Raw genomic sequence first — 23824 nt, 5'->3', positions numbered from 1 at the left:
CTCTTTGGGGCAATCGTGGAACCCCCCCGATTGATCAATCACCCTGCTGGCCAGTGGCCTAGGCCTCGCTCTGCAGGGTGATCATGGGGCAATGGCCGGGCCCCCGACCAATCGCATCGCACCCGCCTTGGCTGGCCTGGCACCAGTGGGTGTCATAGCATGGTCGTCCGGAAGGTCATCCGGAGGTCGTCCTGCTGTTTGGTCGTTCGGTCGATTTGCATATTACACTTTTATTATTATAGACGGGACCATCTTCGTATATGCAGTCCGGCGTTGACCCAAATTTTGTTATGTGGTGCATGACTATAAACACATTAATTTCCATTTAGATTTATCAATACTAACCAAGTTGCCAAAACCATCTTGTCAGGAGATTCATAATCAAGCTCACCTTTGAACACCATAACTTTAAATGTTTCATCTATGATATATCATTCAAGACCCAATTTAAGATGACAAGTTTTCTTTGCCAGAGAAAGAGTGGGCGACATTTATTAGTCAGATAATTTTTTATTAAAGTGGGACACATATTCCTTTCAGATCATGGCAGAGAAAATATTGTAATCAAATGAAAATTTCTGCCATTTAAGTTAACGCAATCTTTTACTACATGATTTGTCTTTAATATTACTGCAAGATATATCTTACTCCTTATCCATGAATTACATTGTACATTTGAAAGATACATCATAAACCTTTCACAGCCTTCAGCCTGGCAGTTACTTACATAAAATTAAACACTGAAGTCTTTTTCCTTGCTTTCTCCTCCCTTAAAACGATAAAAATGTATAATGGATAGTTTTGAAGACTTACTTTCAATACAAGTGTACTAACATATAAAGACTAGACCTAGATCAATGACAAAAGCCATATTAACAAAATAGGCCATTGTCAAAACCATTTAAAAATTTTAACAAAGTTTTACAATTTGTTATTATTCATTTATATATTTTTTTATAAACAAATGGAACTTTGAAGTCTGGTCATTTTCCTGAAAGCAAATTTAGGATTATGATGTCTCCTGAGGAGAATATTTGTTTTCATGCATATAGCTATACAAAATGAAACACTGTAATGGGCTAACAGCAATTTATATTCTAGGTAAAAATATTTCAGTAACTTTTGTAACCTATTGGTTTCTAACATGTAAAGAATTTTTTCCATTAAAGTGAGTTTACTAATATAAAGTATCATGAGATTATATACATTTCTACCACCCAATATGAGCTGATTATAAGCTATTTGTGGTGTATTTTTATTTTATGTACATTGCCAAAAAGTTGAAAATAAACATAATTAAGTAGCCAAAAAAAACACCTTGCTACATAATAAGTTATGTGGTACGTGACTATAAAAACATGATTTTCCATTAAGATTTATCAATACTAACCAAGTTGCCAAAGCCATGTTGTTAGGAGATTCATAATCAAGTTCACCTTTGAACACCATGTTCACCTTATGTTCATTCAGAAACTTTGTCTCCTTCACTCAGTCACCACAAAACTGTCTGATCTTAACTTACAGCAAAAAAGACAGGTAAGGGCATTTTCAACTATGGAAATATCTCAAAATCTAACCTAAACCCCATATATAGTTATCAGAAGAGCCAAACAATCCCTAAAAGCTCAGTGTTTCACACAATCTTTCAACAATCCTGGATCTGCCCTAACCGGTTTGGCTCAGTGGATGGAGTGTCAGCCTGCGGACTGAAGGGTCCCAGGTTCGATTCCGGTCAGGGGCACGTGCCTTGGTTGCGGGCACATCCCCAGTAGGAGATGTGCAGGAGGCAGCTGATCGATGTTTCTCTCTCATAGATGTTGCTAACTCTCTATCCCTCTCCCTTCCTCTCTGTAAAAAAATCAATAAACTATATTTAAAAAAAAACAAAACAATCCTGGATCTGAAAAAACAGAAACAAAAACATGAAACCCCAAACAATGACCTTCTTCCACTCCTGTACTACTCGGCCAGACTGAAAGTTGTGCAGGGCACTGAATCTTACACCTCTTCTTTGGTGTCTATTCTACGTAGCAGTTCTTGAAACAAGATACTACATCCTCCATCTACAACAGTGGTTCTCAACCTTCTGGCCCTTTAAATACAGTTCCTCATGTTGTGGCCCAACCATAAAATTATTTTCGTTGTTACTTCATAACTGTAATGTTGCTACTGTTATGTTGTAATGTAAATATCTGAAATGCAGGATGGTCTTAGGCGACCCCTGTGAAAAGGTCGTTCGACCGCCAAAGGGGTCGCAACCCACAGGTTGAGCACCGCTGATCTACAATGTCTGGACATGGTGGGCACTGAAAATGCTGTGCTCCCAATTATTTAAAACAATCCTGAGGGAAAGATAACTGTCTTCTATTTTCAAGAAAACAGCTATCAAAACCAGGGAAAAGATGTTCTAGGTTCAATGGATTTCTGCCAAAATCCAATAAAGGCTGGGAAAATATCTACATAGGCTCTCTCACTGCTTGGAATACTATGAAAATTACACTTGATTTTAACAGCTACATCTGTAGAGATAGTTTTCAATGAGAGGAAGAGCTTAAAATTTAAAGTTACATAAACCCAGGTTAAAATCCAGTTCTTCCATTTCTTAGTTCTATGATCCTATATAATAAAAGCCTAATATGCTAAGTGTAAAACAGTTCAACCAGTCACTATGATGCGCACTGACCACCAGGGGGAAGACGCCCCAACCAGTAGGTTAGCTTGCTGCTGGGGTCCAGCCGATCAGGACTGAGCGAGATGGGCCAGACATGCCCTGGAGCCCTCCCGTGGTCCCTCCCCAGCCCCAATCGTGCACCGGTGGGGTACCTCGGCCTGGCCTGTGCCCTCTTGCAATCCGGGACCCCTCGGGGGGATGTCAGAGAGCCGGTTTCAGCCTGATCCCCACAGGCCAGGCCAAAGGACCCCATCGGTGCACAAATCCATGCACTGGGCCTCTAGTCTAATAATAATATAATGCATAGTTGCTAGGAGGCTTTGCTATACTAATATAATTAATGTTCAAAAGCAAATATTGACAGGATATGGAGAAATCGGAACCCTCATACATTGCTGGTGAGAATGTAAAATGGTATAGTTCCTTTGAAAAACAGTCTGGCAGTTGCTAGAATAGTAAAACAGATTACTCAGCAATTCTACTCTTAGGCATAACCCAAGAGAAATGAAAACAGATATACATGAAAAAAACTTACACATGAATGTTCATAGAAATGTTATGCACAATAGACAAAAGCAAAACAATCCAAATGTTCATCAACTGATAAATGGATTAATAAAATGTGATTTATATAAACAATGGAATATTATTTAGCAATAAAAAGGAATTAAGTACTGATAGATGCTACAACATTAATGAACCTTAAAAACATTATGCTGAGTGAAAGAACCCAATTACAACAGACCACATATTGTACCATTTCATGTATATGAAATGCCTATAACAAATAAATCTATAGAAAGTACATTAGTGGTTGCCTAGGGCTGGGCAAATGGAGGGAGAGGGGAAGGATAATGGCTAAGGGATGTGGGGTTTTTGTGTGTGTGGTAATGCAAATGTTCTCAAGTTTATGTGGTAATGGATGAATATACCAAAGCCACCAAATTATACATTTTAAATGAGTGAATTACATAGTGTGTGAATTATATCTTAATAAAGCTGTTAAAAAATTCCTATGCTACAGTATACATACATTTAGATATGGAGTATCTAAACTCATATATCCAAAAGCAGAGGATTAAGATTATATAGATATTAAATACGCATAAATACATAATTTTACTTATGTATTTAAAGACAGTTAAATATCTTCCTCCAATACATCTGAGAAGTAGACTTCCATCTCTCGCCATGATGAAGTAACTGGCACCAGTCTAGCCTTCCTAAGCACTATCCATAAAACTGGATAAAATATATAACTCTGTTCTGTTCAAGTATGAAACAGCCAGCACACAGGAGGTGTGAATCACAATCGCTCCAGCTTTCTGCCTGGGACCCTTTCCCAACTGTACCACAGGGAAGTGGAGCCTCAGCCAAGCATGATGGTCTCACCGAACTGAGAGGCAGAGATCCCAGTTCTAGGCTACTGGAGTGGGCTAGAATGGATAGGACAGATACTGGAAAGGAAGCAACAATGCAAAAGGGGTGGCCCCAGAAATCTGCATGGGGGGGGGGTCCCTTAATCACCCTCTTCTGAGTACTGAGCTACAAATAAGCCAGGGTGAGATTCCATGAGGTGTAGTAAAGTTACGCCTGAGAGCTGAACAAATACCAGAAGCTGCACATTTCTGCAAAACAGTGGAATTCATTCAGCCAGTGTGGCTCAGTGGTGGATTGTTGACCCGGGAACCAAGAGGTCAAAGGTTCCATTCTCAGTTGGGACACATGCCCGGGTTGCAGGACTGACCCCCAGTAGGGGTTGTACAGGAAGCAGCCAATCCATGATGTTTCTCTGTTATTGATGTTTCTATTTCTCTATCCCTCTCCCTTCCTCTCTAAAAATCAATAAAAACATTTTTTTTGAAGTGGAATTCCAGGTCAGCCAGGGTGGAGACATAGCTGTACACCCTGGGCATTCAGGCTTTCAGTTGAAGCCTGCAAATTCAACACTCTCTAAAGCAGTGGTTCTCAACCTTCTGGCCCTTTAAATACAGTTCCTCATGTTGTGACCCAACCATAAAATTATTTTCGTTGCTACTTCATAACTGTAATGTTGCTACTGTTATGAATCGTAATGTAAATATCTGATGTGCAGGATGGTCTTAGGTGACCCCTGGGAAAGGGTTGTTCGACCGCCAAAGGGGTCGCGACCCACAGGTTGAGAACCGCTGCTCTAAAGAAAGACAACACAACAGAGACTTCTTATGATGTGTCATCCACATGCCCGATTAATAAAAAATTACTAAATATGCAAATAAGCAGGAAAACATGACCCATAATCACAGAAGCATTCAATGGAAACAGACCATGGCATGACTGCAATGTTGGAAACAGCAGGCAAGAGCTTTAAAACAGCTTTTATAAATATTCTAGCATTTAAAGGTACAATATCAGAAATGCAAACTGTACTGGATGGGCTTAAAGGTCAATTTTAAACTACAGAGGAGAGACAAACAGAAATTAGCCAATCCAAAGAACACAGATTAAAATCAGTTTAACATATGTGTACTCGGAGTCCAAAAAGCAAAGAACAGAGAATGGGGCAGAAAAAAATATTTGAAGAAATAATGACCCTAAAATCCCCAATTTTTGTTGAAAAACATCACCTATAGATTAAAAAAAAAATCAGTATAGTCCAAGTGAAGATACCCCATTGCTCACATCATATTCAACGTGCAGAAAACCGAACATAATGAGGAAAAAGCTATGGGGGGAGGGGAGGCACATTACACAGAAGAGAACAAGTAAATAAATAATAGCTAACTTCCATCAGAAACAGTAAAGGCCAGAAGACAACAGAGTGGCCAACTGTCAACCCAGAATTCTATATCCAGCAAAAATTATCGTCCAAAAACAGGGTGAAGTAAAGACACTTTCAGATAAGTGAAAGCTAAGAGAATTGTCACCAGCAGAACTGCACTAGAAACTGAAGGAAGTTCTTCAGCCCAAAAGGAAATGATACCAGATTGAAACTCTAAACTATGTGCTGGTCTCAGGAAGGAAAGAAGAGAGCTAAAATTGGTAAACATAAAAGACCCTTTTCCTTCTCTTAATCTCTGTAAAGGATAACTGTGTTTAAAGCACAACTAACATGGTATTATAAGGTTTATAAAGTATGCAGCACAAAGTCTGGGGTTGAGGAACTGAATTGTTTGTAAGCATCTTATGTAGAGTGGTATAATATTAACTCTAAGTATACAGTGATAAATTAAAGATGCATGGTGTAACAACTAGAACCACTTGAAAAACAGAAAGAGGTAGAGCTAAAAATGCAAGAGTTGAAAATAGAATACTAAAAATATTCAATTAGCTCAATATAGCTGAGAAAACTATTTATATAAAATACCTGTATAGTAACACAGACTAAACAGTTCCCCATGGAGCAAGTTGGCTAATAATGCAAAATATATCTTACCATAGAAAAAATATTTTAAATGACTATACTGTAAAACCTTTGGATAAAGTCAGATAAAATAAAATTTGAAACTAGAGAGGAATCTGAACACCTTAAGTGTTTGCCTCTTTGGGGACAAAACAATTCTAGAAGGAAAGGAAAGTAGCACACAGCCTGTTTCCCCAACTCCAAGCTACAACGAGCTAAAGACCAGTCATTTTATGAAGAGAAGTCTGTGCTATGGCCAGAGTGGCTCAATGGACAGAATGGTAACCTGCCCACTGAAGGGTCTTGGGTTCGATTCCTAATCAAGGGCATATCTGGGTTGCAGGTTCCATCTCCGTCCCCCCTGGGGCATATGGGAGGCACCCAATAGACGTGTCTTTCTCACATCGATGTCTCTCTCTCTCTCTCTCCCCCACTCTCTCACCTCCCTTCTAGTCTCTCTAAAAATCAATGGAAAAAATATCCTCGGGTGAGGATTAACATAAAAAATTTTTAAAAAGAAAAGAAAAAGAGAAGTTTGTGAATCAATTATTCTTAATACTTATACATATTGGAAATATACTGTAAAGTCTATTAATAATAAAATAACTTCACTAAAAACTAATTAAAAGCCTAAAATGATATTTTATCTTCAACTAATAAGAATTTTTACAACATTTATATTAACAGACATGCAGTAAAATGTTACCAATACAAAATCACTAAATTTTAGTTTTGAGAGTAGAGAATATTTAGTTCAATAATTCAAAACATACTAAAAAAAGGTATATAATAAAAAGTCTCTGGCTCTCACCCCCATTCTCCAGCCGCCAATGGGGGAAAACAAATACTGCTAAAATATAATCAAGGGACATATACTCCCAGTTGTTTCCTGTGGGAACATGGACATACTAATACTTTTCATAACACCAGAAATAACATTTTCTTTTTGAATTGGGATTATTGCAAAGTTTACGAAACAGAAAACATCTGGATGACAAGACACTCATACATGAATGCCAAAAAGGAGACCAAGTGAAATGTTAAATAAAGCATGACCAAGGGATACTTCGAGGACACAATAAAATGAAGTAAGAATATCAGCCAAGTTCTGTTAAGTTAGTCCTGACCAGCACATGACAGGAAATCTGCAGCAGTGGAACAAAGCAGAGGGTTACAAGTTTCTGTGCCTAGTTCCCAAATTAATCACTGAAAAGCCAACAGCACAATCCAGACTTAGAAACTAATTCCTGCTTATGCAGCAGATCATTCCTGAACACTGACACCAACAAAACAGAACAGCATCTGTGGGATTCAAGTGAACATTCGAAGAATTTACAAAGAAAAACACTGACTTACCACCACAGGGCTCCTCAGGTAAAAGGCTTTATCCTTTATACTTTCAAGACTAAATGGCCAATCCTCAATCAAGGGGCAAATTATTCAGCTAGGAGTATTTTTGCTCTTATTCGTCCTTCCCTGCTTTCAGATTAACCACTTCGCTACATATTAATGCTTTCACCCGAGAAGTAAAAGGAATGCAGCAAAAATACAACTGCCTGGTGGGCCCTTAGGCACCATTTCTCCAAATTATCAGAAGACCAAAAGCGACACGATATTTAACCACTCCGGCACTCCTAAGAGGAGAATCCTAAGAGATTGCTGGCCTCTGGCCTACCTATGGCAATACAAAGACCTACTCCTGACCTAAGACATCTAATTCAAAAGTAGTTGGAAGGAGGAGATACAAGGTTTCTAAAGAGTTTCTTATTCCCAATCTAGCTGTGTCTTTCACAATCTAACCCCAAAATATTTTTTACACTTTTATGGCCAGCACTAGGAGTAAATGAGAAATGAGTCCCTGTGGCAAACTGGCAAGACAGTAATGTGGCAAAAGCCATATTACTGGTAATCAACACCTATTTCTTGCTGGCAAAACCCACCTCTACAAGAAGATAATCACATCCCCGGCCTCCTTTGCAGCTAAGCATGCACGGGCATACGAAGCAAACTCAGCCAATGAGATATAAGGGAAAGTCTGCTGGGATAATTTCTCATAGACATTGTCTTCACTAATAGAAGGAAAGGAGGAAGGGAGGAAGGGAGGGAAAATCTGCATAAGGAGACACTGTTCTTCCCTCCTCTTCTTCCACCTAAAGTTGTTGCATGAGAATATCATGCTTGGAGTTGCAGAACCCATCCAGCAATAGTGAGGAGAATCATTACCAACACACAGAGCAATGGATAGTACCCAGGACTGCTGAATTGGGTGAAGGAAATTCTTTAGAATCACTTGAACAGTTTATCTTTGAGGTCCATTACATTTTTTAATCCACAGGTTAATTCCTTAGGGCAGCGGTTCTCAACCTGTGGGTCGCGACCCCTTTGGGGGTCGAATGACCCTTTCACAAGGGGTCGCCTAAGACCATTGGAAAACACATATATAATTACATATTGTTTTTGTGATTCATCACTATGCTTTAATTATGTTCAATTTGTAACAATGAAAATACATCCTGCATATCAGATATTTACATTACAATTCCTAACAGTAGCAAAATTACAGTTATGAAGTAGCAAAGAAAATAATTTTATGGTTGGGGGTCACCACAACATGAGGAACTGTATTAAAGGGTCGCGGCATTAGGAAGGTTGAGAACCACTGCCTTAGGGGATGACAAGTCACAGACATAATTTCTGAGTTGATGTTCACAACTAAAATCACAGTCCACATGCAGTTACTGAGCATCTATTATGTTCCAGACACTATGCAAGAGAGTCTTTATATGCATTACTGTGTTTCATTATAAAAATAATCCCATAAAATATAATTGTTACCATTTTACTGATGAGAAACATGAAGCTCAGAGAAATTTAGGTGACTTGTGGCCAAAGTCACACAGTTAATAAGAGATTAAGAACTAGAATTCAAGCCAGGTTGTATGCCTCTAAGCTAGTGCTAGTTGAAGTATATCACAGCTACCCTACCACACAGATCACTTTCACCATCTCTCCTACTTACACACCTGGGTGTGGCTAAAAAGACCAAATCAAGAAAGGGTGCACACAAACATTCTTCAACCCCTCTATTCTTAATCCAAGTGGTAGGTAACACTCATTATTAGTCCCTAGTTTAATTCCATCTGGTTCATGAAAGTATCCTCCATTCAAGTCTATAAATCATAAAGCAACTTCTCCCTGAAGTGGGCTGCAATGGCTACCCCGTTCAGAACCAAATCTTCAAATTTTAGGAGTACATAAGGATCTATGAACAATGGTTTATGAGTTCATAAGTTATTAAATAGTAATAGGAAGAGGTATTATTAAAACCCGACTCTTTCAGTTGAAGTAAGCAGTGGTCTGTGACAAGTTTTATTAACTAGACCTTCTCAAACTCTATTTCCCTCTTTCTTCCTCTGCCTAGTTTGTATCTCCTGTTCTTAGTATCCTCCACAACTGACCATCATGTGGAAGTATATATTTAAAATTTGCTGAAACCGGTTTGGCTCAGTGGATAGAGCGTCAGCCTGCGGACTGAAAGGTCCCAGGTTCGATTCCGGTCAAGGGCATGTACCTGGGTTGCGGGCACATCCCCGGTAGGAGATGTGCAGGAGGCAGCTGATCGATGTCTCTCTCATCGATGTTTCTAACTCTCTATCTCTCTCCCTTCCTCTCTGTAAAAAATCAATAAAATATATAAATAAATAAAAAATAAAATTTAAATTCATTTAGTCAGTTAAGTTTCATGTTTTCTTTTAATTTTAAAATCAGGTCATCTTTTTTCTCCCCTCTCTCTCAAAGAAATATTTATGGTCCTACTTATCTTTTTCTTTGTAACCCTGTTTTTAAGAAATTCTCCATCTCATGGTCTGCATCTCTTTTAAGTTCTAGTCTGAAAGAATACTAGATTGAGAAGCAACAATGATTGCTGAGTAAGTGAAGAAAAGACCAGAGTCCAGTACCTGATCTGCTGCTTCCAGTTTTTATCATATCTAAAATACCACCAATTGCAAGACACATTATGTTCCACTATGGAAAAATGCTGCCAATTAAATTGATAGAATGGCCTGACACTTACTATTTTTATTTATTCTTATTGAAAATAACTTTTAAACTTATACTTTTAGCATGTATTACTCTTGTGCATAATTTCTAAAAGATAAAATAAATTGGTGCATAAACTGGCCACATTTAGACTTGAACTCTTTTGAATTAGTCAATACCCATGTTTTCCCACACAAAATCATATGTTGTTGTGTTCATTTATTTTAGAGAGAGAAGAAGGGAGAGGGAGAATGGGAGAGAGCAAAACATCAATGTGAGAGAGACACATCAATTGGATACCTCCCACATGCACCTCAACTGGGGATCAAGTCCACAACCTGGGCATGTGCTCTGACCGGGAATCAAACTGGCAACGTTTTTAAAAATATATATTTTTATTGATTTTAGAGAGAAAGGGAGAGGGAGAGAGAGAAAAAAACATCAATGATGAGAGAGAATCATTGATTGGCTGCCTCCTGCATGCCCCCTACTGGGATTGAGCCTGCAGCCCGAGCATGTGCCCTTGACTGGAATCAAACCCAGGACCCTTCAGTCTGCCGGTCCATGCTCTATCCACTGAGCCAAACCAGCGAGGGCGCGAACCACCAACCTTTTGATACATGGGACAACGTTCAACCAACTGAGCCACACTGGCCAGGACTCCACACAATATCATAATCTGTGTCACCAAAAGCCCAGGTGCTCCAAGATTTGTATTCCGACCTTTATCTCTGGGATTTTCTTCCAAGCCTGCTGATACCTATTCTGCAAGTTCTCTGCCTAAAGAGACAATGACAACTGCATCATGGCCAAAAGCAACTGTAAGAAGTATCTGGATTTCAAAAGTGTAAAAATGTAAAAACAGTGCTTCTCTAGAAGTAAAGAAACAATGAGTTTTTCTGTTACCTTGAATAAGACAACATCCTTCCCAGCCTTCAATTTCCACTAGTAGTAGTTTCCAATGCTGAATACCTACCACACTGGGCATTTCACGTATCTCATTCAACTCTTACAGAAAAGCAAAAAGGTGGGCATGAACCTTGCTTTATATACATAAAATATGAGGCTCAGAGAACCTTAGTCTCTTGCGGAAGATAACCCAGCTAATAAGTGGCAGAGCTGGGTTTCAATCTCTGGTCTACTTTCAAAGTCCTTCTTTCCACCACTTCAGTGGTTCCCAAAATTCAGTGAACGTAAAAATCACCTCAGGTGACTCTCCCACAGAGTGGGAAAATACTGCAAATACAGTATATATTTGCAAACCATAAAGCTGATTATATATATATTTATTTATATATATTTACATATATATTTATGTACATATGTATGTGTATATATTTTATATATATGTATATAGAACTCTCACAACTCAGTAAGAAAACAACAAATAACTCAATTAAAAAAAATGGGCAAAGGATTTGGATAGACATTTCTCCTAAGAAGATATACAAATGGCCAATAAGCACATGAAAAAATGCTCAAAATCATAAGCTATTAGGAAAATACAAATCAAAGCCACAATATGATACCATTCACACACTAGAATTCTATAATCAAAAGACAGACACAAGCATTGGCAAAGATGTGTAGAAACTGGAACCTTCATACATGATTGCTAGTAGGAATATAAAATGGTACAGCCACCTTGGAAAACAGTTTGAAAGATCCTCACAGAGTTATTATATGATCCAGCAATTCCACCACTAGGTATATACCCAAGATAAATAAAAACATTACATTCTTTGTACATGAATGTTCAAAGAAGCATTATTAATAATAGCCAAACAAACCATCGATTAATGACTCGATTAATAAATTGTGGTATATCCATATAATGGAATATTATTTGGCAACAGAAAGGAATGAAGTACTGATGTTACAGCATGGATGAACCTTGAAAACATTATGCCAAGTAAATGCCAGTCAAAAAAGACTACATATTGTATGATTCCATTTATATAGATTCCATTTCTATATAGAGAGCAAGTAATTGCTTAGGGCCGGAGAAGTACAGAGTTTTTTGTGATTTTCTTTAATTTTGTTATTTTATTGATTTTTTAGAGAGAAGAAGGGAGAGGGAGAGAAATAGAAACATCAATCTGCTGTCTCCTGCAGGCCCCCTACTGGGAATTATACCTGCAACCCGGGCATGTGCCCTGACCTGGAATCAACCACTGAACCACACTGGCCAGCCAGAGGTTCTTTTAGGCAGGACAAAAATGTTCTAAAGTTCAAGTGTAGTGGTGGCTGTACAACCCTATGAATATACTAAAAATCTTTAAATGGATTAATTGTATGTTATGTGAATTATATCTCAATAAACCTGTTTTAAAAAATTCCTCTAGACCAGATTACCGCTAAAGTTCCTTTCTAGACATGAAAGTCTCAATAAACCTGTTTTTAAAAATTCCTCTACACCAGATTGCCACTAAAGAAACTACAGTTTAGAGAAAGTATCGTATAGTATAGTAATTCCTTACTTGACGTCGTTAGACCTCCAGGTGTCAACAAAGGAAGGACAGGTGCTTCTTGAGCCAGTTTCAGTTTTTCAGAACATCTGAGAGAAACCATACACTCAGCCTTCTCTGAGGTAAGGTTTTAGGGATCTGCCTTCTGGCTAGTTTCATGTTAGTAGTTTTAAAATATGATTCAAAGCTGACTGACAGCTTAAGGTATGAAAAGTAAAAAATAGGAAAACAAACTATTAGTTAAAATGTACTTTTTGAAAGGCAAAATGTTTCCAAAAAATGAGACCATGATGAGTTCTTTGGTTAAAAAACTTAGGAAATACAGATAAGTGTACTAGTCTAGAAATTAGGAGAACCATCTTAGGGTCCTCCTTAATATGATTCATTTCATCTCACTGTGCCTCAGTTTCCATTTTCATCTGTAAAAATCAACAAATGTGATAATATCCGCCTGACTCTAAAATTCCATGATTTTCCCATATTACATAATGACACCCTAAAAATGTCTGCTAAAAAGGTATTTCTTCACATTGTGGGTGCTTGCAAAGAACTTTCTTTACTGAGAGCACATCATAGTAATAAACAATACTAAATACATAACACTAATAAACAATACATACTACAGCATTTAGAAACTTACTTATAAGTGTCCTTAGAAAGCAAAGAGAGGAAAAAATAATTAAAAAGAGAGTGAAGTGTGCTTGTCTACTGCTGACAGCAAAAGTCAACAGGAAACACTTCAGAATAGAATCTCCCCAAAGCATGGAATGTCCCTGATTAATAACAAATGAGTTCTCTCTCCTTCCAATACTTTTCTCCCAACAGACCAGCTTCCAAATGTATCCCTGAAACTAATGAACTGAAAAAGAGGAAGAGAGCAAAGGAAAAATACATATTATAATTGGTTTCCTCCCTTCGAAATTCCAGAAGATGAGCAGAGGGGAGAGGGGTAAGAACTAGCAATAACCAAGCATAAAATTCTATTTATAGCTTACTGTGTTGTGGTCTTTTTTTTCTTTTTTAACTTTTTTTAAAGTCATAAAAACGTTTCTACTACTAATTTCTTTATATTAAGAATAATCTGCTATTTGCACCTTTTTAAATAAATTCACACTCACTTAAGTTGAGTAATAATACTGTTTGGGGGGCCATAGGTTAAAAGGAGTGCTGTCTGCAGGGTTTGGGAGAGGAGGGAGGTGAGAGCAGGCAAGATCCTTTTCAAAATAACATATACAAAAACCCCAGTTCAGAGATTTCTAATGAATTTTTAAAAGGTCATTCCACTTGCTACAACAGACCAGAAAAGCCAGACCTCCTCCCTCCTCAAGCAACTAAAGTTATCGTGAATACTAAAGAGCAGGCAATTTTCAACTTCCAATTCAGTATTATCACTGAAAGCAGAAAAATGCCTGGCTGGGGTTGCTCAGTGGTAGAGCGTCAACCTCTGAACCAAGAGGTCACGGTTTGGTTCCTGGTCTTGATTCCTGGTTGGGGCATGTGCCCAGGTTTCAGGCTTGCTCCCCAGTGGGAGGTACGCAGCAGGCAGTTGATAAATGATTCTCTCTCATCATTGATGTTGCCATCTCTCCCTCTTCCTTCCTCTCTCTGAAATCAATTTTTAAAAAAGGCAAACCTAAACTCATATTTTAGTAAGTAATATAGTATTCTGCTCACAGCTACATAGGAGTGAAGGAATTCATTCTATTAATTTACTATAAAAGAAGAATACACTAACTCCTTCAAAATAATGAAGAACCCATTAATTCTTGCAGCAACAACAATCTCTGTATTTACACGTTGTATATAAATACTGATATGCTCTACATCAAACAGCACAGTACATTTTAAAGTGCTCATGTGAATCAAAGTATAACACAAGCTCAACAGACTATAGCCCCTACAAATGAGCTTATAAAATATCGCACTTAAAAACAAATAAGGTGCAGCCTGGTGGTGTGGCTCAGTTGGTTGAAATGTCATCACACACGCCAAAGGATGTCAGTTTGAATTCCCAGTCGGCACGTATGGGAGGCAACCAATTGATGTTTCTCTCTCAGATCTCTCTCTCTCTCTCTCTCTCTTTCTCTCTCCCTTTCTCCCTTCCTCTCTCTAAAAATCAAAACAAAAAATATGATGCAATTAAGTTTATCAATTCTGCCAGCCTCAATAAAGGGTACAAAGACACAAAACAAGTAATTTAGACCCTAACTTAAAGGAATTCTCATGAAGAGGAAAGCCAGAAGCATGTACAAAATCAAAACTCTTTGAGATCACAGAGAACAACAAACTTATAAACGTAATGGTAACCAGAATTTGCCAGGTGAAAAAGCAGGAGGAACGACACAGCAGGCAAAGAGAACAACACTACAAAGGCATGAATGTAGAAAACACAATTAGATAACCAAAAGTCCTGAGGGGCCAGGGCAGGGAGATTAAGCAGGAAGGATGCATGGGCATGAAATGGTAGTAATTAAGTCAGCAAAGGAAGCTTGTAGCTGGGTTGCAGAAGGCCACGACAAGGTGTTTGGTCTTTATCCAGAAGGCACAGAGAACCTGATATATAATAAGCAATGTTTTTCGAAAGCTAACTGATGATAATGTGGAAGATAGACTTAAAAGGAGGGATGGGGGGGGGGAGTTGAAAGATAGGAAAACATTACTGCAATAATGCAAGTAAAATGTGATGGGGTCAGCAATAATACAAACAACTGACATCAATTTGACAGTGATTCTGTATCCATATATTTGACCATAAGCTCTGGTACCAAGGTACAGGCAATGAAGGAAAAAATTTTTTAAATGCAAGCAAGAAGTCTTTATAAGATACAATCAACAGGACTTAATGACCACTGACCATCCAAAACCCAAAAGAGAATCTTTACTTACACACTAATTTTGCCTTCCTAAAGTGCTTCTGAAAATTTACTTTCTTCATTTAGAAATTTCTACTAAAATACCTTCGTTCACTTAATAGATGTTAAAAACTTTAAATTTTTAACCATATGAAGAGTTTCCGGCATCTTGTACAGGAATTATTTAAGTCTAAAAATTTCCTTGTGGCCACAAGAAAAGTAAAAGAAATAAATACAGAATTTAAAAAGAACAATGATCTTGGTACATCCAAGACTGGAGACTATATGTCTTAGGTAGAAACCCTGAAAATATAGGTATACAGTAGAAATACCCATAAATAGTACCTAATAAATTAAACATGGGGTAGAAAAAGAAACTCTTTAAATCAAAATATTTGGGCTATAAACAATTCAGCTACCCAAACACATATAATTTTATTATAACAACATATAGTTTATACTTTTCATGAAACCAACATAAAGTTGTGCACCATAGGAAAAATAGGCAACTGATGACCCAGTTCCAATTCGACAAACATATTACTAAAGGGAAATAAGAATTGTAGCCATACTGTTTCAACATGCAAAGCATTTTCCACCCTTTACCAAGGTATGGTGGTTAAACTATCGGTTTGTATTATAGGATTGTGAAATAAAATGGTGTTTCAATAAAATGAGTTATGCTTCCCTCTATAAAGAAAGATACTGATTTTCACAATGCTGACACAATGTCTTATCTTTTAAACTTAAAGTTACTGTGAATATGAAACAAGGTAACTTTAATGATAAAACAGGATACATTTTCCACTGAATTTAAGGTTCAAAGACAAAGTGATATTTGTCATGTTCTAACAAATAATGCCAGTATATAATCATCTGAGGTTGACTGGCTCACCCCCAGATATTAACCATTAACCAGAGGTGTTACTCTAAAAATCTGTGTGAAATTGTAAAGGTCAATAAATGTTACAATTCAGTAGAAAGATTATTTAAATAAGAATTTCTACTTCAATGACTATATTTTGACAGGTAAATTTTAAGACCCTTGTTTTTTCACAATAGTATGTGTACGTTATAGGTTCCCCCACTAAAAGGAAAAAAGCTTGTATTGTGTTAGTTCCAGTAATAATTTCTAGCTGAGTCAAAGCTCTAACAGCCTTAAAGCAGGAAATCCAAAAGGAAATTCCATCATCAGTTCCTGGGGTTTGGTAACTAAAAGGTTCTTTGAAACAGATATAGAAGTTCAAACTAGTTACTATAACCTTACCTCATATCTTCAAGCAAGTCACATTCTGCTTGATGTTTGGCTTGAAGTTTTGTCATCTGTTCAACTTGAATGTTTTTCAGTTCTTGTGTAACTTTCACCTAAAATACACCATGTATTTATGAAGACCTTACTGCAACTTTAACAACAACAAAAACTACTTAAGGAAAATTCTAAATACTTGTCAGAATATATACCTCTTGCTCACCTCTCCCCTGAAGACCATAAAGCAGCGGTTCTCAACCTGTGGGTCGCGACCCCTTTGGAGGTCGAACGACCCTTTCACAAGGGGTCGCCTAAGACCATCGGAAAACACATATATAATTACATATTGTTTTTGTGATTCATCACTATGCTTTAATTATGTTCAATTTGTAACAATGAAAATACATCCTGCATATCAGATATTTACATTATGATTCCTAACAGTAGCAAAATTACAGTTATGAAGTAGCAATAATTTTATGGTTGGGGGTCACCACAACATGAGGAACTGTATTAAAGGGTCGCGGCATTAGTAAGGTTGAGAACCACTGCCATAAAGCCATTATTTGTCACCTAATTTTAACTAAAGATATTTAATAAAAATTCTAGACAAATATCCGGAAACAGGTTAAATATAAATACACAAATATAAAAACTACAGATGAAAGAGGTGCAAAATAAACTGCCAATCATCCTACTTCATGCACGAGCTCAGTAGATATCTAGGTCTTCTTAAAGTTTTAAGATTCTGTCTTCTATTTCTTCCAAAAAGGATTCAAAGACATTAACCACCAGAAATGGTGAGCAGAGTGGAACCGGGAGAAAGGAGTATATAAGAATGCCTAATATATAATGACTGAAATGTACACAATAATGAAGTTACATGCTTGAATCAACTACATAAATTATTCCATAATGGCTGCGAGAAAGCACACTGTCTCAGGATGATGCCCTCCACTTGCTGACAGCGCATCAAATCACAATCTCTTTCTCACAAAGGAGAAAGCAAAAGTGACCTTCTGGGATATGCAATGCTTTTAAGCCTCCCCAGCAAGCCGGTTCCTGTGGCGGCTCCACTTCAAACAGCTAGAACAGCAAATGCAAGCTGGCCAGTGCCTCGCCCGCCAGGCCGGCACCCATGTTTCCAGGTCCAGTGGCCCTGAAATCCCCTCCCCCCCACCCCGTGGACAGTGGGACTACCCGGAGGGGTGGGGGTACATGTGTGAAAGAAAAAAGACCCATAACTGGAGAAATCGGATTAAGAAGGGAGAGAAAGGACAGGAAAGGGCAGGGAGAGGGAGAAGAGAAGAGAAGAAGAGAAGAGAAGAGAAGAGAAGAGAAGAGAAGAGAAGAGAAGAGAAGAGAAGAGAAGAGAAGAGAAGAGAAGAGAAGAGAAGAGAAGAGAAGAGAAGAGAAGAGAGAAGGGAAGAGAAGAAAACAAAGAAAAGGAAGAAGACACAAGTGAGGCATTCAGTAAATGTTTGCCCAGGAGGGGAGGCTAGAACAGCCTCCTCCACCCAGCGCCCAGAGTAGACACTGAGTAACCATCTGCAGAATTAAAAAGACAAGAACACAGCCTCAGCCCTCGGGAAAGCTGGAGAAGAGGGCAGAGAGGCGGTTCTCAAAGGGGCGCAGCAGGGAGGCTGCTGACAACCCCGGAGACCCGTCACTCCCACCCCAAGCCCAGATCGCGATACACGCCATGCACCGCCGGCTTCTCATTCTCCCAGGGGCACTGCCACCGCCTCCAAGGTCCCCTACCGGAGGAACGGAACGGGAAGGGGGAGGGGGGGTTGAGAATGGCAAGACTGGTCAATGCTTAAAACCTTGTTTATCCCTAGGATGGGGGGCGATGACTATTCCAACTTCTTTTCGGCCCGCCCCGTGGGAAAAGCAGGCCAAACCTTCAGGCTAGGCTGGAAACAAATTGCCTGCAAATCTGCAAATGGGCGAGGATGGCGACAAGCGGCTGGAGGGCTCCAACCTGGTGCAGACTAAACAATCACACAAGCACAAGGCTCTGCAAAGCTGCAAGGGCTCCCCCGCCTCCCCTCAGTGCAGCCCCGAGAATGCACTTTGCAGCGAGCAGCACTGCCATGCGCGCGCGCGCACACACACACACACACACACAAATGTGCACCCGAAACTCTTGTGAGATGTCGGGGGGTCTACCGCGGTGGAGAGGGCGAACCCCGGCCGCCCCTTCATCGGAAAGGCACCTCACCCGCCTGGAACCGGCAGCAACTCGGTGACAAGCCCGAGGCTACGGCGGGCACGGCCCGTTGCGGAAAGGGGGAGGGGTCGCAGCGATCGCCCCAGCCGCGTTCCTTGGACGCATCCCCCCCAAAGCCCCAAAGCCTCCCTCCAGCACCCTCACCTTCCTCGGCGGCGGCTGCATGATGCTGAAGGGACATCAATCCTCCCCCGACGGCGGCGTTAGCTGGGGTAAGAGAAAGGAGAAGGGCCGAGAAGAGGGACCGGCCCAGCAAGCGTGCGTGTTTGAAAGGAGAGCTTGAGGACGAGGACGAGGACTCGCCCCGGAGGGAGCAGGGCGGGCGGGCGGGCGGCAGGAGGACCCGGTCACGGGCGAGAGTGAAGAGAAGGAGGAGCCGGGCAGGCCCGGGGCTCCAGCGGCCCGGGGGGTGTGTGCGCGCAGGAGGCGGAGACCGCGAGGGGGCGGGGGCCAGGAGCTGGGGCGCAAAGGCTCCCGGCTCGCCGAGCGGCTCCGGAGGAGCAGCTGTGTCTTCCGGCTCCCCGCCCGCCGCCGGCTCGGGCTCCTCGCAGACTGGGGCTCCCTCGGCCCCAACTCAGGCGGCCCGGCCCTCGCTGGGCCCAACGCCCCCGCCCAGCGCGGGGAGGTGGAAGGCGGCGCCACGCTCTCGGCTCCGGCTCCTCCACTCGGGCCGCGGGAATTTCCGGCCCCAGCGCGCGGCGCAGCGCCCCACTCCGGCGGCGGCGGAGACCGCTCGGGCCAGAGCTGGGTTGCAGAGGGCGAGCGTGGCCGCGGCGTGGGGCTCGGTTTCGTGGCGGGGGCGGGGGGAAACTAACGGGCCTGTCAGCAAATAGGAAGGGCAGAAACGCTAGTCGAGCACGAAAGTCCCCCCGTCCTCTCCCCGAGTGGCACGTTCCGAACGCCTCCAGCCCTCCCTCCCCCACACCGGGAGCCGCCGGGGGCTTCCCGCGCGCTTTCCCGCCAGCCGGCCGCGGCGCGCACCTCCGCGCGGGGGCGCGCACGTGGGCGAGTGGGGGCTCTGCGGCGACGCACGCGCACCAGCCGCCCCTGCCCCCCGCTGGCTTTGGCGACGGCAGGGTTCGTGCGGGATCGGGGGGACCTGGACGCTGGCAGTGAAGTTTTCACAATGAGGGGAGGGCAGGAGGAGAGCTCTGTTTTCTGCTACTTCTGGGGTCCTCCAGCACGCCTCTCTCCCGAGCGAGCGGATGGAGTTTGAACAAATCCTTTCGCAGTGGCCCGCAGGTGCCTGTTACTGGGGTCCGGGGGTGGGGGGGGGGGTGGTAGAAAAACAACGACGGCCCTCCGCTACAGGGCGTTCAGGCCAGAGAGCATGAACTCTGCTGGGAGGGAACAGTGAGGTCATGAAGGCCAGGGCCCCTTTCACAGATGGAGAGGCTACGGCCCATAGAGGACAGGATTTTCTGACGGTCACATAGTAGGACTAGAATCTCTGTGTCACGAAGGGGGTTTGGGGTTATAAACAAACAGATGCAGCTCTCCCTCCAGGGAGCAGGCGGTTCCCTTCCCCCTCCCCTCTGCCTTCCCCACCGGCCTGTTGCCATTGCCTTCCTCACTCCCAGGCTCCAAGGGTCCTTCCTTTGCCTCTATAACTTGTTTCCTCCGCCCATTCCTTCAGATGATAACCATGAGGAAAAGTAGAGGCGGCAGCAGAGGCAACGGAAGCCCTTGTCTGGGAGTCAGGACCTCGTACCTGTCTGCTCTGCCTGCCCCTAACCTGCTGGGTGAGCTCAGGCTTCTTCATTTGCCAATGAGGATGCTCATCCAGGCATTGCCTCCTCTCCCTTCTCCCCTCCCCACCTTCCTGCTCTGTCCAGACCATCTGGGGGGAGGGGTATCCGCTTTCCTTGGGGTCCTTAGAAGAATGAAAATACCTCTTCTGGAGTCACAGGTCTGTGTGGAAGATGAACTACATTGCCCCATAATTTTATCAGAAGTTGGTCTCCCAGACACATGCTCTCAGAAGTGTGTAATCACGCAAAGCAGGAAAGTGAGTGAGCCCTGGAGAGACCTAAGTACGTAATTTGCTGAAAGCCACGTGGCCAGAAATTGGGAAAATGGAACTTGAACCCAGGTTGTTTACATTGAGTTAGCCTAGATTCTTAGATAAGGAGGTGATAGAATCAGAGTTATGCTTGAGTCAGATTCAATCTAGAGCTGTGTATGAACTAGCAGAACAGACTTGATATTTCTAGTTTCCTTGAAGCCATTCAAAAGTCTTCACCAGAGCCCTCAACTACGATCAGAGAAGGCCTGGGGCAAGGGAATAAATAGTGAGTGGAGGCCCAGCGCCCAGATGACTGTGGGTCAAAGGCTAGAGAGCCCAGGACCAGGACAGTGGTAGCCAGTCTCAGCTCCAGCACCAGTTCATTGTGAGGCCTTGAGCTAATCAATTCCCCTCTTTCCTTATTTCCTCACTCATAAAATAGGGATATAATACCAGTTTGCAGGCTTGTTGACCAAATAGAATTTCTCCTACCACAGAACCTAGCACATGGTGCTAAGTAAGTGCTCACTGATTCATCATTCATTCAAAAAATATTTGCTAAGGTCCTGTTTTGTGCCAAGCCTTGTACCAGACACTTGGGATACAGGGGTAAGCCAGACTCTATCATCAGTCTAGGCCAGGGGTGGGCAAACTTTTTGACTCGAGGGCCACAATGGGTTCTTAAACTGTACCGGAGGGCCGGAACAAAAGCATGGATGGAGTGTTTGTGTGAACTAATATAAATTCAAAGTAAACATCATTACATAAAAGGGTACGGCCTTTTTTTTTTTTTAGTTTTATTCATTTCAAACGGGCCGACCTCTGGCAGTAAGCGTGGGGTGCCCACGGCTGGTCTAGGCCTTCACTAAGGCTGAGTTCCAGACCAACCATGTCATGAATGACACTGGCTTATTTGGGAAGGGGGTGGGGGTAACAGTGCCTGCCCAAAGGTAGTAAACACATAGAAGGTGTTTAACAAAGATTTGCTGCATCCTAGTCCTGGGTGTATCTAGTCTGGCCCAGAGACTGTCCTCCCTTCACCTCCCTCCTCTGGCAGGAAGCGTGGGGTATAAAGATGCTGGATGTTGGGAGACTTGGGATCCAGCCTCCCAACTGATCTGCTCGGCCTTCTCTGTGCCTTGGTCCCAACTGCAGAATAAGGTAAGTGAATGAGACTGGATGGAGCTTAGTAGGCTCTTCATAGATTAAGTCAAATCCTGGGGCTTCACTTTATGACTTTAGGAGGGCATCCTCCACCTACTTTGCCATTATTCTGGAACCAGGAATGGCATTGACTTTCTGGGATAATTTCCTTTGGAGATGTTATAAAAAGCTAAGAGGCAACTCCAGATGGGCTTACCTACTGACTGCTTTTTCAAAAATACGATTTTAAAAAATAGGTTTGATATTTACCAAGTGCCTTTACCAAACCCCAAATTTTCATGTTACTTTCTCAAGCTAATCTTCATTGTAATTCTATGAGATAGCATTATTTTCTTCATTTTACAAATGAGGAACTGGAGACTCGATGAAAATAAGTGACTTTTCGTGAAGTGATAGATATGGGACCAGAACCCAGTTCTCCCATCTGCTTCTGTGGGGACTGTTCAAAGGAATTGGGAAAGTTCACACAGGAAAAAAGCAGACTTGGGAGGGTAAAATCCATACGTTCTAAGCTCACAGGGATGGAGAAAGGGGTTTCTGTGATTTATGCAAGCCCAATATAAAATATACCCTTTGTCCTGGCCAGGTAGCTCGGTTGGTTAGAGCATTGTCCCGATACCCCTAGGTTGTGGGTTCAATCCCGGGTCAGGGCACATATAATAACCAATGAATGCATAATAAGTGAAACAACAAATCCATCTCTCTCTCTCTCTCTCTCTCTCTCTCATCAATCAATAAATTAATTAATTAAAATATACTCCTTTGAACCAGGCTAGGCACTTTCAGAACCTTGCTCCTGAAACTCGGGCAATCACCATGCTACGTGAAATTCTTTGGGGGAGATGCCACAGAGCTGTCCCATGGCCACAAAGCAGCATGCACTGAGGCCCCGGAGACAGAACTAGGACAGATCTCAGCTGCACCTAGGGAAGGAGGTTTCCAGGCAGAGCCGCACCGAGAGGGGATGCGCTCCCCCATCCCTGGGGCTGTGCAAACAGGTGCTGGCTCTCTTCCTTCAGGAGGCCACAGATGGGATTCACACCCTGGGAAGGAAGTAATAACAGCTACCATTTATGCTGCCTCTTCCATGTTCCAGGCATTGAACTAGGCATGTCATTTACATCGTTTCTAACCCTGACAACAACCCCTCATAATATATATGACCCCATTTCACAGATTTCACAGACTGAGGCTCAGAATGAAATGACCTGCCCAGGGTCACATAGCTAGGACAGAAGAGCCAGGGGTGGCCCCTGGCTCCCTCTGGCTCTGAAGCTGGGCTTTCCCTCCAGCATGTGTGCTGCTGTGCAATCTCCCAGAAGGATTATGATTCTAAGTTTAAGTCATCGCCAGGATTGAAAGCTGGCCTGGAGCAGGTATATGCCACTGTGAGTGGGCATTGGAAGATAAGCTATTCCAGTATCCCACAGGGCTCCCAAGAGAAACCAGTTTGCAGCAGCCCTTAAACATGGCTAGAACATGAACAACACCCCACCCCAGTCCAGAGTGGGCACCGAGGAAAGGCACTCCACCCAAAGCTCTCTCCCGAGAAGGTGGTCACCATCCCATCTGCCCATACTGCCCCCAGGCACCCACCCTACCCTTCGTGAAGGGGGGTTCATAGCTTTGTTCAGAGCCTGCTCCCTTTCCTGCTCTGTCATTATCCTCCACTCACATTGGCAGAGGCCAGCTACTTCCTGCCTAGCTTTGGATGCTGCTGCAGACAATGCAGTCTGTGGACCCCATTCCCATTCACCTC

At 42.0% G+C, this 23824-nt stretch overlaps 1 protein-coding gene across 2 annotated transcripts in view; it reads right to left on the bottom strand.

Moving 5' to 3' along the window:
• FCHSD2 (FCH and double SH3 domains 2) overlaps positions 1-19277 on the bottom strand; it is a 165180-nt gene extending 145903 nt beyond the window's left edge. The window contains exons 1-2 of one of the 2 annotated variants that reach the window (XM_006094478.3): positions 19041-19277; positions 16682-16779 (exon numbers count right to left, since the gene is read on the bottom strand). In XM_006094478.3, the coding sequence (XP_006094540.1) occupies positions 16682-16779; positions 19041-19061 (119 nt within the window). In that variant the 5' untranslated portion in view covers positions 19062-19277. Of the gene's footprint in view, positions 1-16681; positions 16780-19040 lie in introns of those variants that run through there. The other variant, XM_023758754.1, reaches the window with a different exon arrangement.
• Between the last annotated feature and the right edge of the window lie 4547 nt (positions 19278-23824).

The sequence above is a fragment of the Myotis lucifugus genome, unplaced genomic scaffold (assembly GCF_000147115.1).
Source record: "Myotis lucifugus unplaced genomic scaffold, Myoluc2.0 scaffold_138, whole genome shotgun sequence".
In the NCBI taxonomy this organism is placed as follows: Eukaryota; Metazoa; Chordata; class Mammalia; order Chiroptera; family Vespertilionidae; genus Myotis; species Myotis lucifugus.
The sequence above is the reverse complement of the archived record's forward strand: the minus strand, read 5'-3'. Positions and strand labels throughout refer to the sequence as shown.